Source organism: Gorilla gorilla, chromosome 12, assembly GCF_029281585.2.
Source record: "Gorilla gorilla gorilla isolate KB3781 chromosome 12, NHGRI_mGorGor1-v2.1_pri, whole genome shotgun sequence".
Classification (NCBI taxonomy): Eukaryota; Metazoa; Chordata; class Mammalia; order Primates; family Hominidae; genus Gorilla; species Gorilla gorilla.
The window spans coordinates 101,147,681-101,163,929 of NC_073236.2; the positions used below are offsets into that span (position 1 = coordinate 101,147,681).

At 45.7% G+C, this 16,249-nt stretch overlaps 1 protein-coding gene across 2 annotated transcripts in view; it reads right to left on the minus strand.

Annotated features, from left to right (window-relative positions):
• The window catches only part of GALM (galactose mutarotase), a 79,645-nt gene extending 76,108 nt beyond the window's left edge, over positions 1–3,537 (minus strand). Inside the window, exon 1 of one of the 2 annotated variants that reach the window (XM_063695948.1) lies at positions 3,096–3,537. In XM_063695948.1, the coding sequence (XP_063552018.1) occupies positions 3,096–3,285 (190 nt within the window). In that variant the 5' untranslated portion in view covers positions 3,286–3,537. The remainder of the gene's footprint in view (positions 1–3,095) is intronic. The other variant, XM_031006967.3, reaches the window with a different exon arrangement.
• Positions 3,538–16,249: the final 12,712 nt, after the last annotated feature.

Consider the following 16,249-nt stretch of genomic DNA (forward strand, 5'->3'; position numbering starts at 1 on the left):
GCAATTCCCGTCCCTTTTAAGGGCTTACGACTCTAAGGGGGTCTGCGTGAGAGGGTCGTGATCGATTGAGCAAGCCAGGGGTACCTGACTGGGGGCTGCATGCACCGGTAATCAGAACAGAACACAACAGGACAGGGATTTTCACATTGCTTTTCCATAAAATGTCTAGAATCTATAGATAACATAACTGGTTAGGTCAGGGGTCGATCTTTAACTACCAGGCCCATGGCGTAGTGCCGGGCTGTCTGCCTGTGGATTTCGTTTCTGCCTTTTAGTTTTTACTTCTTTCTTTGGAGGCAGAAATTGGGCATAAGACAATATGAGGGGTGGTCTCCTCTCTTACTGTAACTAAAAATTTATATAATTTTCTTCTTTAGAATTCTATGAAAGAAAAAAAATCTCATTTTCCCAGGGAGAAACTGAACCATTCTGACCTCTGGTTATGGCTGTCATCCAAAGAGTTTATATAACCTGTCTGGGAAATTGGAGATTGTTCATATCTAACTCTGCAGTTACAAAAGGCCCATGTCTCATGGAATTATCCACGCTCAGATCTTCCGCATGGCTCAAAACCATTTTTGGGATATGGTAATGTCAAGATAACCCCTTATTCTGTCAAGTCTTTAAAAAAAATTTTTTTAATTTAAATTTATTTATTTATTTATTTTTATTTATTTATTTTAGAGACAGGGTCTCACTATGTTGCCCAGGCTGGTCTCAAACTCCTGGCCTCAAGCGATCCTCCCACTTTGGACTCCTAGGATTACAGGCGTGAGCCACCATGCCGGCCTCTGTCAAGTTTTATTACTTTAAATTATTTACCTCTGTTTGTTTACATATACTTACATACTGTGATGGTTTAAAAGAATATGCAGTGACAATTACGTCTCCTTCCCATCCCCTGCACCCTGGGTACCCAGGATCCTTTCTTAACAACCACTGTTACCAGTTTATTGTTAACATAGGTTTTAATGCGCTAGAAATGTAGTATCAGAGCACCATCAAAATAGTAACAGAGTGTTGTATATCTCCCCTGTAAGAGTCACAGCCCACACCTCTACAACAAACACAGGGTAACAAGAGAAAAGCAAAACAGCTGGGCACAGTGGCTCATGTCTGTAATCCCAGCACTTTGGGAGGCTGAAGTGGGAGGATTGCTTGAGGTCAGTAGTTTGAGGCTGCAAGTCAGCTGTAATTGCACTACTCCACTCTAGCCTGGGTGACAGAGCGAGACTCCACCTCTAAAAAATAAAAAATACATAAAAAAGCCAAACAAATTTATTTGATTATAGTTTTATGTGACACGGGAGCTTTCAGAATGAAGACCCACAGATACAAGGAAAACAATCCATTTCTATGCTTAGGTCCAATGGAGCATGGACAGCCATGTAGAAATATGATTGGACAAAAAGGGTAAGATCTGTTGCTAATAGAGTGAGTGGGGAAACTCGGCAAGGCCTGTGTTCAGATTTTTCTTGGCCTCCCCATGCAGCATTCCTTCCTCCGGGTATGGGGCAGGACCCCTCTGGAATGAGGGTCTTAATTTCTTTATGGTCAGCTGTTACACAGAAAGGCAGAGGGAAAGGTTAGAGTATATTTTTATTTTTTTGAGATTGGGTCTCACTCTGTCGCCCAGGCTGGAGTGCAGTGGCGCGATCTCGGCTCACTGCAACTTCCGCCTCCCAGATTCAAGTGATTCTCCTGCCTCAGCCTCCCAAGTAGCTGGGATTACAGGTGCCCACCTGCAGCCTGGCCAACATGGTGAAACCCCATCTCTACCAAAAACACAAAAAAATTAGCCGGGCATGGTGGTGTTCAACAGAAAGCTGAGTTTTGTTTTTTTCTCTGAGGAATCTGAAATTTGCTCTCTGTTTTTTAAGATAGAGTTTCGCTCTGCCACCCACGCTGGAGTGCAGTGGTGCAATCTTAGCTCACTGCAACCTCCGCCTCCTGGGTTCAAGCGATTCTCCTGCCTCAGCCTCCTGACTAGCTGGGATTACAGGCACGTGCCACCATGCTCAGCTAATTTTTTTGTATTTTTAGTAGAGACAGGGTTTCACCATGCTGGCCAGGCTGGTCTGGCCAACATGTAACCATGAGCCAAGTTACATATCTTACATATCTGAAGAACCAAACAGACAGAATGACACACCAAAAGGAAAACCTCAAACCTCCTCTGCAGCAGAATTTGTCTACGCCCCAACCACTGAGCAGAGAGTATTAACTCTCAGTTTCCCTTTGCCAGCTTTATTTCACACCTCATTTTCTGTCTAGTTACACCATGGTGCTAAGAGAGCATGATGTACATTTTCCTTTGCTGCAATCAAGCTGCAATTGTCATTCTTTATTTATGCAATTATTGAGTTAAAGTCTATCTCCCCAGCCAAACCGCAAGAGTGGGGACCTTGTCTGTCCTGTTTAATGAGGTCATCGGATTAATAGAGTTTTCAAATGTATTAATTAATGCCTGATCCTAATTGCCCATGGATTCTGGGATAAAAGTCCATCCTAGTTGGTAGGAGACCTGATCTCTGAGAAGACACTGAGTTGGTCTTCTCTATTTTGTTCCTAAATGGTTATTGGGTAGCTGGTGTACTAGGCAACCACTGAGCTTACTGGAGCATTTCTGAGACAACCAGGCCTCAAAGAGAATCTGATCAAGGAAGAAGGAAGTAGAAGAGGCAAGTATTTGAATTTCCTTCTTCAGAAGGGAAGAAGTGGGAGCCACACCCCCTCTTGCCTGCTCTTTCCTCTCCAGCCTTCTCCAAGTATCAGGCAGTTCAAAGATTAGGCAGTTCAAAGATCGCTCCAGGATCGCTGAAGTGTATCATACCATCAGCTGACCTTTTACGTTAACTGGGGCAAAGCCTGAAAGGATAACCAGAGGCCAACTCCCATAGCTTATTTATTATAGTTTTTCCCAAATGCCGGATGGCCACACGGCCCTCTATGATGCACGCGCTTGCAAGTCAGACAGTCCCAAGCTAGGCGACTTTCCCCCTTGGTCCCTCGCATTGCAAGTGGCCCGCTAGATCCGGGAGGTATGTGGCGTGGGCCTGGGGCCTGCTCGCAGCCCAGGGCACAGTTCAACCCACCTTCCAACTCGGCGAAGCCAAGCACCACATCTGAGGCTCTCCCCTGCCTGTCTTTGACCTCTAGGGCTGTGATCGTGCAGCCCCAGGAGATGATGTCCACTCTCAAGAGGTCTGACTGCAGCTGGAACTTCTCCACTGTCCCTCCTCCCGAGGGCAGCTCTCCAAACACGGCCCTGGTCACCGAAGCCATAGGGAAAGTTTGGCGTGTGCAGCCACTGCCCGCTCTTCAAACTCCAGTGCTCGCTAAGCTAGAGGCGATCCAAGTTTACAGGAGAAGGGGCGTGACTCGGCTCAGACTCCTCCCTTTCCTTGCCTGGATTTAGGAAGTGACCGTTCCTGCAAAAAAATAGCCCCTGGGGCCTTTCTAAATCAATCATTTGCCTGAGGGTAACAAGAGGGGCAAACTTTGCAGCCACACTTGCACTTCTTTTCCTTGGCTCGTCCTGGTTGCATTGCATGTTGGGAATGGTAGTTTTTGGGAGGTGAAATTGCATTTTGGGGCTTGTAGTCTTTCTAAACTCGAATCCTGGGTTGACAGTGTTCTACCCCCATCTCCCCACACCTCAACATGTAATGAGCTGGTCATTAATGTCGGTGGCTATCAGACGAAGAATGGGAAAATACAGATAGCAGACTTACAGTGAGACCGATCTTGGGAGAAAATTCGATTTTAACTCTGATACAGGGGGTAAGAAGTACAGCAGTAGTTGGCAGGGCTCGGTGGCTCACGCCTGTAATCCCAGCACTTTGGGAGACCGAGGCAGGCGGATCACGAGGTCAGGAGATCGAGACCATCCTGGCTAACACGGTGAAACCCCGCCTCTACTAAAAATAAAATAAAATAAAATAAAATAAAAAATTAGCTGGGAGTGGTGTTGGGGGCCTGTAGTCCCAGCTACTCGGGAGGCTGAGGCAGGAGAATGGCGTGAACCCGTGAGGCGGAGCTTGCAGTGAGCCGAGATCACGCCACTGCACTCCAGCCTGAGTGACAGAGCGAGACTCCGTCTCAAAACAACAACAACAACAACAAAGTACAGTAGTAGTTTAGAAAAGAGGTAAATCATTTCAGGCTTCTCTGCACACAGACTTACTGAAGATTCATTCTTTTTGTCCCACGGATGAAGTCCTGGACATGGTTCTGTTAGAGCCACTGCCCAGAAGGCTCTCCTGACGGCCAAAGCTCTGCCAGCCTCGAGGAGCTTGGACCAGACAGGGTCAGGGAGATGGATTAGGCCCTCGGTGTGCGGAGGTGATTAGAGACAGCCTCAGACTTATTTTACTTCAAGGGACTGGAAAGGGACCTCTGGTGTCTTCTGGCTCCTGAAGTCCACAGTTCCTTTAAGAAGGGATTCAGGGAACGAGTATTTATTGAGGTCCTTGTAAATGCCAGGTACTGAACCTTTGTTATCTCCTTTTCTACAAGTAGGATGGAGTCTTCAGGTATGTACAGTTGGAGAGGAAAGACACTAAGGTTATTAAATAATTGTCTTGCTTGATTGTGTCTCAGAATTTGCTGAGGACATTTAAAATGCATATTCCGAGTCCCCACCTCTGGAATTTCTAATTCTGGAAGTCTAGGGTGAAACTCAGGAATCTGCATTTTTCATGTTCCCAAGTTATTCTTCTGCAGATTATCTGGGACCAGATTTAGAGAAATATTGCTCTAAGGCTTGATGAGTAATCTGAATTTTTTTTTCCCCAAAAAAATAGGCTCTGGTGGCAGAAGGATTAAGATAAAGCTATTAAGGGCCTTAATGAGATAACATACAGGCACCTATGTATTTCCTTGCTAAGTCTGGCAACTTTAGAGGAGTACTGAGCCTAGGAAGTGGGAGGGTGCTGGGAGCCTAAAGACAAGTTTTACTCAAGCCATCTGCATAATCATCTATCTTTTCTTGATACTGCTCTTGGCTTGGTTCCTGGGTACTTCAGAGGGTATCCAACTAGACTGGGGTGAGTGCAGAAATGAAATGCATCTTTGATTAGGAAATTATGAGAATTGGGATTATGTGCCTGGAATCAGATGCTAATAAAACATAATAACTATCTCTCAGCTTCTTCTGTCTGTAATTTAAGGAATATTTAGCATTCTTGCCATAAAGCCTCAATTTTCCATCATGAAGCAGAAGAATTCTGATAGCAAAGGAAAAATAAAAAAGCTTGCAACAGGCTTCAGTGAAGCTCAACATATAATAATAAAAAGACCCAAACAAGTCCAATTATAGACTGCATCACACTCATACAATAACCGACAGGCACTCCTATGTGCTGCTTCATCAGAAATTCTCATAAACTCTCAGTTTCATCAGCCACTTAACTTTGTGGTGATTCACACACAAGCCCTTTGGCAATGCTGTGTTAGCAAGGATGTCTTAGGAAAGTGAGCAGGAAGACCACTTTTTTTTTCTCAACCTCCAGTTCTCAGTGTTCTGCCAAGCACATGCTGTTACAGAAGGAAATAAATGTATTTGCCTGCCCAATGCTAAATGTCTCTACGGAAGCTCTTGTTACTCCATTTGGTAGAAAATGATTGTACCATGATGTCTCCCTAAAATGTAAAGAGGCCTAGGCCCGGTGGCTCACGCCTGTAATCCCAGCACTTTGGGAGGCAGAAGCGGGTGGATCACCTGAGGTCAGGAGTTCAAGACCAGCTTGATCAATATGGTGAAACGCCATCTCTACTAAAAATAAAAATTAAAAAAACTAGCCAGGCGTGGTGGCATGTGCCTGTAGTCCCAGCTACTCTGGAGGCTGAGACAGGAGAGTTGCTTGAACCCGGGAGGCGGAAGTTGCAGTGAGCTGACATTGCACCACTGCCTCCAGCCTGGGTGACAGAGTGAGACTCCGTCTCAAAAAAAAAAATGTAAGGAGTACACTTCTCGATTTCATTTTCCTTTGAAGGGTTTAACTAACATATTGTCGCAAATAGGATTACCTTGTGCTTGAATCAACTGTCAGGCACAAACCTTGATTTTTCTCACCCTAATATCCTATTTTTATCCCACGGTGAAACTCTAAAGGAATATCTGTGCACTTAAAAACAAACAAACAAAACCCCTAAATCTAGGGGCAATTCTCCATCTGCAGGGAAGTCAGATGCAAGGTAGTAATCTAGAAAATGAAGCACTGTCAAATTTCAGGAGGTATTTATTTTTATTTTGGGGTAAGGGCCTGGGGATGAGATTATAAGGTAAAGGGAAAAGTGATTATGGCATTTATGTAAAAGGAAAATTACTGGCCTGGCGTGGTGGCTCATGCCTGTAATCCCAGCACTTTGGGAGGCCGAGGTAGGTGGATCACAAGGTCAGAAGCTTGAGACCATCCTGGCTAACATGGTGAAACCCCGTCTCTACTAAAAATACAAAAAATTAGCTGGGCATGGTGGCGGGCACCTGTAGTCCCAGCTACTTGGGAGGCTGAGGCAGGAGAATGGTGTGAACCTGGGAGGCGGAGCTTCCAGTGAGCCAAGATCATGCCACTGCATTCCAGCCTGGGCGACAGAGAGAGACTCTGTCTCAAAAAAAAAAAAGGAGAATTACTTGAAGTAGGTAGCATTTCCTCTAACTAGAAGGGGAGGTGTCAGGGTGGCCAGGTGAAGAATAAGGTCTGTTTTTTGTGTGTGTGTGTTTTTTTTGTTTGTTTTTTGAGAGGGAGTCTCACTCTGTTGCCCAGGCTGGAGTGCAGTGGCGTGATCTCAGCCCACTGCAACCTCCACCTCCCGGGTTCAAGCAATTCTCTTGTCTCAGCCTCCTGTAGCTGGGACTAACAGGTGCATGCCACCATGCCCTGCTAATTTTTGTATTTTTAGTAGAGACAGGGTTTCACCATATTGGTCAGGCTGGTCTCAAACTCCTGATCTCAGGTGATCCACCCACCTCGGCCTCCCAAAGTGTTGGGATTACAGGTGTGAGCCATTGTGCCCAGCCAAGGTCTGTCTCTTATCAGATAGAGGTAAGTCCCCAAAACTGAGTGCTTGGGAAGCCAGGCGTGAGGAAACCTGAGCTCTTGGAGGCTGCCACCACCTCCTCATTCAACACAGAAATGGCAGGGTGTGTTGTTCCTGGGAGGAGTCAGACCCTGCTTTCATAAAATCACTCCAGGCCGGATGCAGTGGCTCATGCCTGTAATCCCAGCACTTTGGGAGGCCAAGGCAGGAGGATCACTTGAGCCCAGGAGTTTGAGACCAGCCTGGGCAACATAGAGAGACCTCATCTCTGCTAAAAGTAAAAAAAATTAGGCTGGGCACGTTGGCTCATGCCTGTAAGCCCAGCACTTTGGGAGGCCGGTGCGGGCGGATCGTGAAGTCAGGAGTTCGAGACCAGCCTGACCAACATGGTAAAACCCTGTCTCTACTAAAAATACAAAAATTAGCCGGGCATGGTGGCAGGCACCTGTAATCCCAGCTACTCGGGAGGCTGAGGCAGGAGAATCGCTTGAACCCAGGAGGCGGAGGTTGCAGTGAGTGGAGATCGCGCCATTGTACTCCAGCCTGGGCAACAAGAATGAAACTCCGTCTCAAAAAAAAAATTAGCTGGGTGTAGTAGTGGGCTTCTCTGGTCCCAACTACTTGGGAGGCTGAGGCTGGAGAACTGCTTGAGCCTGGGAGGTTGAAGTTGTAGTGAGCCATGATCACACCACTGCACTCCAGCTGAGCTGACAGAGCAAGACCCTGTTTCAAAAAATAAAATAAAAATAAAAACAACACAAAGTTTTAAGCTACTGACAAGCTGCTATGCAGAGAAAATTCTCTGAGTTATAATAACAAAACTGAGTCACAGTTTGTCTATAAAAAGACCTGGAAAAGATTCTCTCCAGTCACGTTGGTCCATTACCACACTCCTGTTCTCTTTGTCAGTTCTCTGAACTCCAACATTGTTTATTGTCAGTTCTTCTTAATGGGCACTCAGTAGCCACTGTCTCAAATCATTCCTTATCTTTCCATGAGTATATTTTTGTTATTGTTGCTTACTCAACTATCGGCTTCCTGACTCAATAGTTTGACTTACGTATATATAGATATATATTTTTTTGAGAGTCTCACTCTGTGCCCTGGCTGGAGTGCAGTGGCATGATCTTGGTTCACTGCAACCTCCACCTCCCAGGTTCAAGTGATTCTCCTGCCTCAGCCACTCAAGTAGCTGAGACTACAGGCATGTGCCACCATGCCCAGCTAATTTTTGTATTTTTAGTAGAGATGGGGTTTCACCATGTTGGCCAGGCTGGTCTCGAACTCCTGACCTCAGGTGATCCACCCACCTTGGCCTCCCAAAGTGCTGGAATTACAGGCATGAGCCACCGTGCTTGGCCAGACTTACATATTTTTAATTAATTAATTATTTTTTGGAGATGGAGTCTTGATCTGTCACCCAGACTGGAGTGCGATGGTGCGATCTCCACTCACTGCAACCTCCGCCTCCTGGGTTCAAGTGATTCTCCTGCCTCAGCCTCCCGAGTAGCTGGGATTACAGGCACGTGCCACCACTCCTGGCTGATTTTTTATATTTTTAGTAGAGACGAGTTGCACCGTGTTGGCCAGGTTGGTCTCAAACTCCTGACCTCTTGATCCGCCTGCCTCGGCCTCCCAAAGTGCTGGAATTACAGACGTGAGCCCCCGCGCCTGGCCCCATTTTTAATTTATTTTAATTACTTAATTTATCTTTTGAGACAGGGTCTTGCTCCGTAAGCCAGGCTGGTGTGCAGTGGCACAAACATGGCTCACTGCATCCTCAACCTCCTGGGCTCAAGTAATCCTCCTGCCTCAGCCTCCCAAGTAGCTGGGGCCATGGGTATGTGCCACCACACCTGGCTCATTTTTAAATTTTTTAAGAGATGAGGTCTTGCTATGTTGCCCAGGCTAGTTACAATCTCCTGACCTCAAGCCTTTCTCCTGATTCAGCCTCCCAAAATGCTGAGATTACAGGCACAAGCCACCACATCCAGCCCAACTTATATATTTTTGCAAATCAAACTCACTATACTTGATTTCAGATAAAAACTACCTGTACATGCTGGACTTGGTGGCTCACGCCTGCAATCCCAGCACTTTGGAGGGCTGAGGTGGGTGAATGATTTGAGGTCAGGAGTTTGAGACCAGCCTGGCCAACATGGTGAAACCCCATCTCTACTAAAAATTCAAAAATGTGCCAAGCATGGTGGCGCATGCCTGTAATCCCAGCTACTTGGGAGGCTGAGGCAGGAGAATAACTTGAGCCTGGGAGGCAGAGGTTTTGGTGAGTCAAATTTGCACCATTGCACTCCAGTCTGGGTGACACAGTGAGACCCTGTCTCAAAAACAACAGCAACAACAACAACAAAAACTACCTGTACTGGAAGCTAGGAATCTGAGAGAATCTCATCAAGTTTACAAGAGGTAGAATTATTCACAGTTCAATTTTTTTTTATTTTATTTTTTTTGAGACAGAGTCTTCCTCTGTCACCCAGGCTGGAGTGCAGTGGCACAATCTGGGCTCACTGTAACCTCTGCCTCCCAGGTTCACGCTATTCTCCTGCCTCGGTCTCCCAAGTAGCTGGGACTACAGGTGTACGTCACCATGCACGGCTAATTTTTGTATTTTTAGTAGAGACAGGTTTTGCCATGTTGGCCAGGCTGGTCTCAAACTCCTGACCTCAAGTGATCCGCCTGCCTTGGCCTCCCAAAGTGCTGGGATTACAGCTGTGAGCCACTGCACCAAGCCTTCATAGTTTAATTCTACTCAATTGCATCAGTGATTTTGGAGCAACTGCTGGGGAAGGCATTGTGGGGGGCATGTGAGAAGTTATTTAGGAAGATGGATTAAATTTGACTGCATGGTTTGCTGCATGTGAGAAGTTATTTAGGAAAATGGATTAAATTTGACTGTATGGTGTGTTGCTCATTCATCAAATACTCAATGAGTATGTGCTAGACACTGTGCTAACTAGTGGTTATACACTGATAAGTAAAAGTTGGTCTTTGCCTTCAAGGAGCTTACAGTCAAATGTGATACAATCCTCATCTCCATCCCCCATGAAAGTGAAAATAAAAGCTTCACACTTCATTAACAGCCAATGCTGGATGAAACCTGCCTCAGGATATGTGTAATTTCAGGGTTGCTCAAAGATGACTAGCCCTGTTAGGATTATTTTAGAATTTCCTAGCACCAAGCACCAAGTAACTATCACATAGTGGATGTTCAATAAATAATTATTGGATGAATCCTGATACATTCATATACATAAGCAATGTTGTAGTAGAGAATTGGCTCTGGTATCAGAAGACCTGGGTTAAAGAGGCACCAGTACTTCCTGGCTGGACAATTTGTTCAGCTACTGAGAACCTCAGTTTCCTCATCTGTAAAAGAGAAATAATGTCACATGGTTGGCCTATTCAATTATTATTAATTGACTGGTAGTAAAATGTACTGGACACCATGCTAAAAACTTATTGTGCACCATGATAAACACCCCTATGACTCAGGCACTATTATCTGATACGGAAACTGAGACTTAGAGAGGTTAAATTTACAGAGTTCAAGGTCACAAGGTTGGTAAGTCAGGAAACCAAGATTTGATTCTGGGCAGCATGACTGCAAAGATGGGAATACTTCACCACTTCCTTATATGCTGCCTGGTATTATATAGGTCATCTGAGATCATGGGTTCCAAAATACTGTATATTTTAACACATTACGGAATGTAAAATGTTCATCTTGTAATTTTATAGTAATTACAAGTTTTAAAATGTTGTTTTCTTAAATTAGGTCATGTTGGGCTCATGAGGGCGTTGCATTCACTTACTGTAAGTAAAGAAGGCCCCAGGAAGAAAGGCTACTCCTTTGTACCCATAGAGCCTAGAAACAAAGCACTCAGCTGGGCGCGGTGGCTCACGCCTGTAATCCCAGTACTTTGGGAGGCTGAAGAATGTGGATCATTTGTCAGGAGTTCAAGACCAGCCTGGCCAACATGGTGAAACCCTGTCTCTACTAAAAACACAAAAATTAGGGAGCTGTGGCTCATGCCTGTAATCCCACTTTGGGAGGCCAAGCAGGCAGATCACCTGAGGTCAGGAGATTGAGACCATCCTGACCAACATGGTGAAACCCCGGCTCTACTAAAAATACAAAAATTAGCTGGACGTGGTGGCGCATGCCTGTAATCCTAGCTACTCGGGAGGCTGAGGCTGGAGAATCACTTGAACCGGGGAGTCAGAGGTTACAGTGAGCTGGGATCGTGCCACTGCACTCCAGCCTGGCGACAGAGAGAGACTCCATCTCAAAAAAAAAAAAAAAAAAATTAGGCATGGCGGTACATGCCTGTAATCCCAGCTACTCGGGAGAATCACTTGAACCCGGGAGGCAGAGGTTGCAGTGAGCCAAGATCACGCCACTGCACTCCAGCCTGGGCAACAGAGTGAGACTTTGTCTGAAAAAAAAAAAAAAAAAAAAGGCACTTATCACCTCCAGATGTATTATGTATTAATTTGTTTATTTGTTATTGGATATCTCATGCCAAGAGAATGGAAGCTCCAAGAGAGTGGGAACTGTCACTACTGCATACCCATAAGTAGAACAAACTAGTAGATCACTAGTAAATATGTGTTGAATGAATGATTGAATGCTGGAGAGAATGTGAAGCATCTCTTATACACAGCTGGTGGATGTCTTAGTTGGTAAAACCACTCTGAAGGACAAATTGTTGATATATAATAAAGTCAAATTGCACATAAACCAGCAACACCCCATGAATACCCAGCATTTTCATTCCGTATAATATACTCTGGATGATCTCTTGCATATGCGTGTAAGAATATTTATAGCCATATTATGTATAAGAATAAAAATGTGGAAACAACTTCAGGTTCTTCAGTTGAAGAGCAGATAAGCAAATTGTGGTATATCCATGCAATGGCAGTTGAGAAAACAGGAAAATGATTGTGCTACGACTCCACAGATCCTCAGACATGAACTTCATAACTACAATGTTAAGTGGGGGAGGGGGGGGGCAAAAAAAGCAGTGACAAAAGGATACATATTTATCATTTATATAATATTAAAAATTGCAAAACAGGCTGGGCAGGGTGAGACAAAGGATTTTATTACTCACTGCACAACAAGTAGCATACTCATCATTTTGGGGCTAGTTCCCCATGTCCTCCAAGACCCAAGAAGACAACCCAGAGGGAACCAGGTGAACACTGTACACATAGTGGACTCACGTTGCAGCTGAAATCTACCATTTTTACAGAGTGGCAAGCAAGCCTGCTTTTTGTCTGGGAGATGTTACCTCATCCCTCAAGGCTACTCATGCAAACGTAACCCTGGGAAATGGCCAACTAAAGAGCGGTCAGGCCATTTCTTTTTGCCTCTTTGGCATATCCAAAAAGGATGTTCAGTGATGATCAGGGCCCTGGCTGATTAGTATGGTAGCTGTGCTCACTATGGTAATCTGGGACCTAGTCCTCTTCTAACTAGTTGTCTCACCATCCCTAGGGTGTGGGGTATGGCTTGAAGTCCATTTGGCCAAGGATGCCACCATGTCCACAGCAGGATAAGAAAGGGGACAGGGGAGGGAATATTGGAGAAGTGGCATGGCCCCTCTCTTTGTTTTTTTTTTGTTTTTTTTTTTTTTTTTTTTTTTGAGACAGAGCCATGCTCTTGTTGCCCAGGCTGAAGTGCAATGGTGCCATCTCAGCTCACTGCAACCTCTGCCTCCCAGATTCAAGTGATTCTCTTGCCTCAGCCTCCCGAGTAGCTGGGATTACAGGCATGTGCCACCATGCCTGGCAAATTTTTGTATTTTTAGTAGAGACGAGGTTTCACCATGTTGGTCAGGCTGGTCTCGAACTCCTGACTGCAAGTGATCCTCCCATCTTGGCCTCCCAAAGTGCTGGGATTACAAGTGTGAGCCACTGCGCCTGGCCAGCCCCTTTCTTTAAGGACATATCCTGAAAGTTCCATACATCACTTCCCCTCACATTCCATTGGCCAGAACTTATATTCAAATAATCATATCAAACTGCAGGGTAGGTTTGGAAATGTATAATCATTAATCTAAGCATTCTGTTAATGTAGCAAAAAGGAGAAGACATTGGGGGAATAACTAGAACTCTGCTGCATTCTTTATTAATAGTTGATCGTATTTAAATATATACTTTCCTGGGACCTTGGAGGGTTGGCAGTGCATCCTCTTTCCTCCCATCCTTCATATACATTGAGAATCTGAGCCTGTGTCTTGGGTGTGTACTGGTCGCTAGGTGTTTATGAGCACACATCTGGGGTGTCAGATACACTTCAGGCATGACCCAAGGTGAGAAAACAGAGGAGTCAGACGATTTCCTGGGATATAGAAGAACACAGAAATTTTATTCCAGACGATGGTGCACTTATGAGTGTGGAGCTAGGGACCCTGAGGATCGCAGTGGGAAGGTCCGAAAGAGCTCTAGACAGAGATGTTCATTATGCCCAGAGGGTGGTGGTACAGAGTAAGAACCACTTTGATGGCAATGGGTTGTCAACAGAAGTGCTCAAGCCATGCAGGATTTCCCCCAACCCTCGCAGAGCTGGCTCCCATGAAAGACATGGAGAACTCCACGTCACAGGAGACTGACAGTTGGAAGGAGAGGTTTCCAGGAGTCAACACTGACCCAGTGTAGTTACAGTAAGGAATTTCCTTGGACCAATGACTGGGAGCTACCTGGGGCACTATCCCAAGTCGTATGCAGATGAGGTCCCCAGGGATGACTTTGCAGCTGGTAGGAGTTTCCACTAATTAATGGGAGAGTTCTGCAGTGTATCCCTGTAGTTCCAGGAAAGCCTCTCTATGGATGACTTCAGCCTCTGCTCAAAGTAGAAGCTTGGCCAGCACATTCCACTTGGAGTTCTACAGCTCTTTGAGCCTCAGTCATGACCCTTGATTTTGTGCCATCTCTTACCAAATTCTTCCTTGCAGGTGGGGGAGACACTCATTGACCAGATTAACTTTGTTCTGAATGGGGTCATAGCAGAGGCAGTTCCTGTCAAGAAATGCCACATTTTTGAAAAAAACAAAACAAAAACAAACTGAGAATGAAGCCCTTTTGAATGGTTTCAAGTATGCCAGTAGGTACACCAAGATGAGTGGTGCTGTGGTTTGAATGTATCCCCTATAAAATTCATGTTGAAACTTAATCCCCACTGTGGTAGTATTAAGAAGTGAGGTCTTTTGGGAAGTGATGATGTCATGAAGGTTCTGCCCTCATGAATGGATTAGTGGCTTATAAGAGGCTGGAGAGAACTAGTTTAGATGCTTTTGCCCTTCCTTCCCTCCCACTACGTGAGGACACAGCCTTCAAGGCACCATCTTAGAAGGAGAGACCTGGCCCTAACCAGGCACCAAGCCCTCCGACACCTTCATCTTCGACTTCCCAGCGTCCAGGACTGTGAGAAATCAATTTCTGCTGTTGATAAATTATCCGGTCTCAGGTAGTTTTGTTACAGCAGTACAAACGGACTAAGATAGGTGGCATTGATTGACGAAACTGTGTGGCTTCTCCAGAAGGAGAGAGAGAGAGGGAAAGGCAAGGAGGGGAGATGGCGTTTAACCGCACACTGGGACAGAAGTATGGCTGTGACCTCAGGGGCAAGAGGGAAGTCTTTTCAGCAGAGCCTTTGCCTGGGCTCCTGGGGCACGTGCAAGTGGAAATGGCTGAGTGAGTTTATCTCAGCAACTGTGCGGCCCTAGGAAAAGCTGAACTACTGATAAAAGGCCGAGAGGAACTAGAGCAAAGAATCTAGCCAGATAGGACGGCTCTGGCAGACCCCATGTGGCCAGGCAGACCCCATATGGCCAGGCTTACAAGACAGGGTCCCTCCACAGTCAGGACTGGCAGTGAGTCCATTAGATGGCCAGCAAGTGTGTTCCGCCCTGTTCTAGAGCAGAGGCCCTGTGCTCCGTGGTCTGTTGGAACAGCCCACTGGGTACAGTGTGGACTGTAGTCAGAAGGTCAGAGGCCCGCAGACTAATCCAGCCCTGCCTCGGGCAGGCTTGAATAGAGAAATGTAAGCCTCGCTTCTGTGTTTCTTCAAAAGGCTAACATTGAATCTAGGTCAGAGAATTGCAGTGGAATTGGCAGTTTCTTCTGAGTTTAACCACATTCTATAAAGATGTGTGGTTATGCAAGGGCCAGGCGAGGTCAGGAGAGGGCAAATGTGACAAGCTCCTGTGCAGTGTTTTTTTCTGACACCAGCTCTGACACCCAATCACACCAACCAATTCTATGACACCAATTGGGTGTCCCATAATTCAATTTTGACATGGCCTATCTGGAGTTAGTGTCAGATCCCACAAGTTAAAGGGCTCAGTCTCACAAGACTGCCCGTGTCTTCAGATACCAGCTGCAAATAGGGTGCCCAGGCTACCCACACTTCTGCCCAGACCACTACAAATGTGAGGGTTTCCATGACCTCCTTTCAGGTTTGCTAATTCACTAGGATGACTCACAGAACTCAGAAAAATACCTTACATGTGCTCACTGGTTTCTTATAAAGGCTAAAACTCGGGGGAAGCCAAATGAAAAAGATGCACAGGGCAAGATATGGGAGTGGGGTGGCGCAGAGCTTCCGTGCCGTCTCTTGTGCCCCATCTTTCCGGCACATCAATATGTTTACCAACCCAGAAACTCACCAAACCTATTGGTTAGGGGTTTTTGTGGAGGTTTCATTACCTAGGCAAGATTAATCAAGTCTTTGTGTTTGATAATGAAACTCAACCTTTAATCCCTCCTCACCCGCTAGGGAAGTGGGGCTGACAGTTCTCATCCTCAAATCTCTTGGTTGGTTTTTCTGGCAACCAGCTTTCATCCTGAAGCTATCGAGGGCCCCCCAATCTTGAGCCATCTCATTAGCATATATAAAAAAACCCTTATAACTCAGGCGATTCCAAGGGACAAGACTATATATATATTAGAGATAGTGTCTATGTTGCCCAGGCTGGAGTGCAGTAACACCATCATAGCTAACTGTAGCCTTGACCTCCTGAGTTCAAGCGATCCTCCTACCTTAGCCTCCCAAATAGTTGAGACTACAGATTCATGCCACCACACTCAGCTAATTCTTAAAAAAAATTTTGTAGGCCAGTCATGGTGGCTTACGCTTGTAATCCCAGTGCTTTGGGAGGCCGAGGTGAGAGCATCGCTTAAG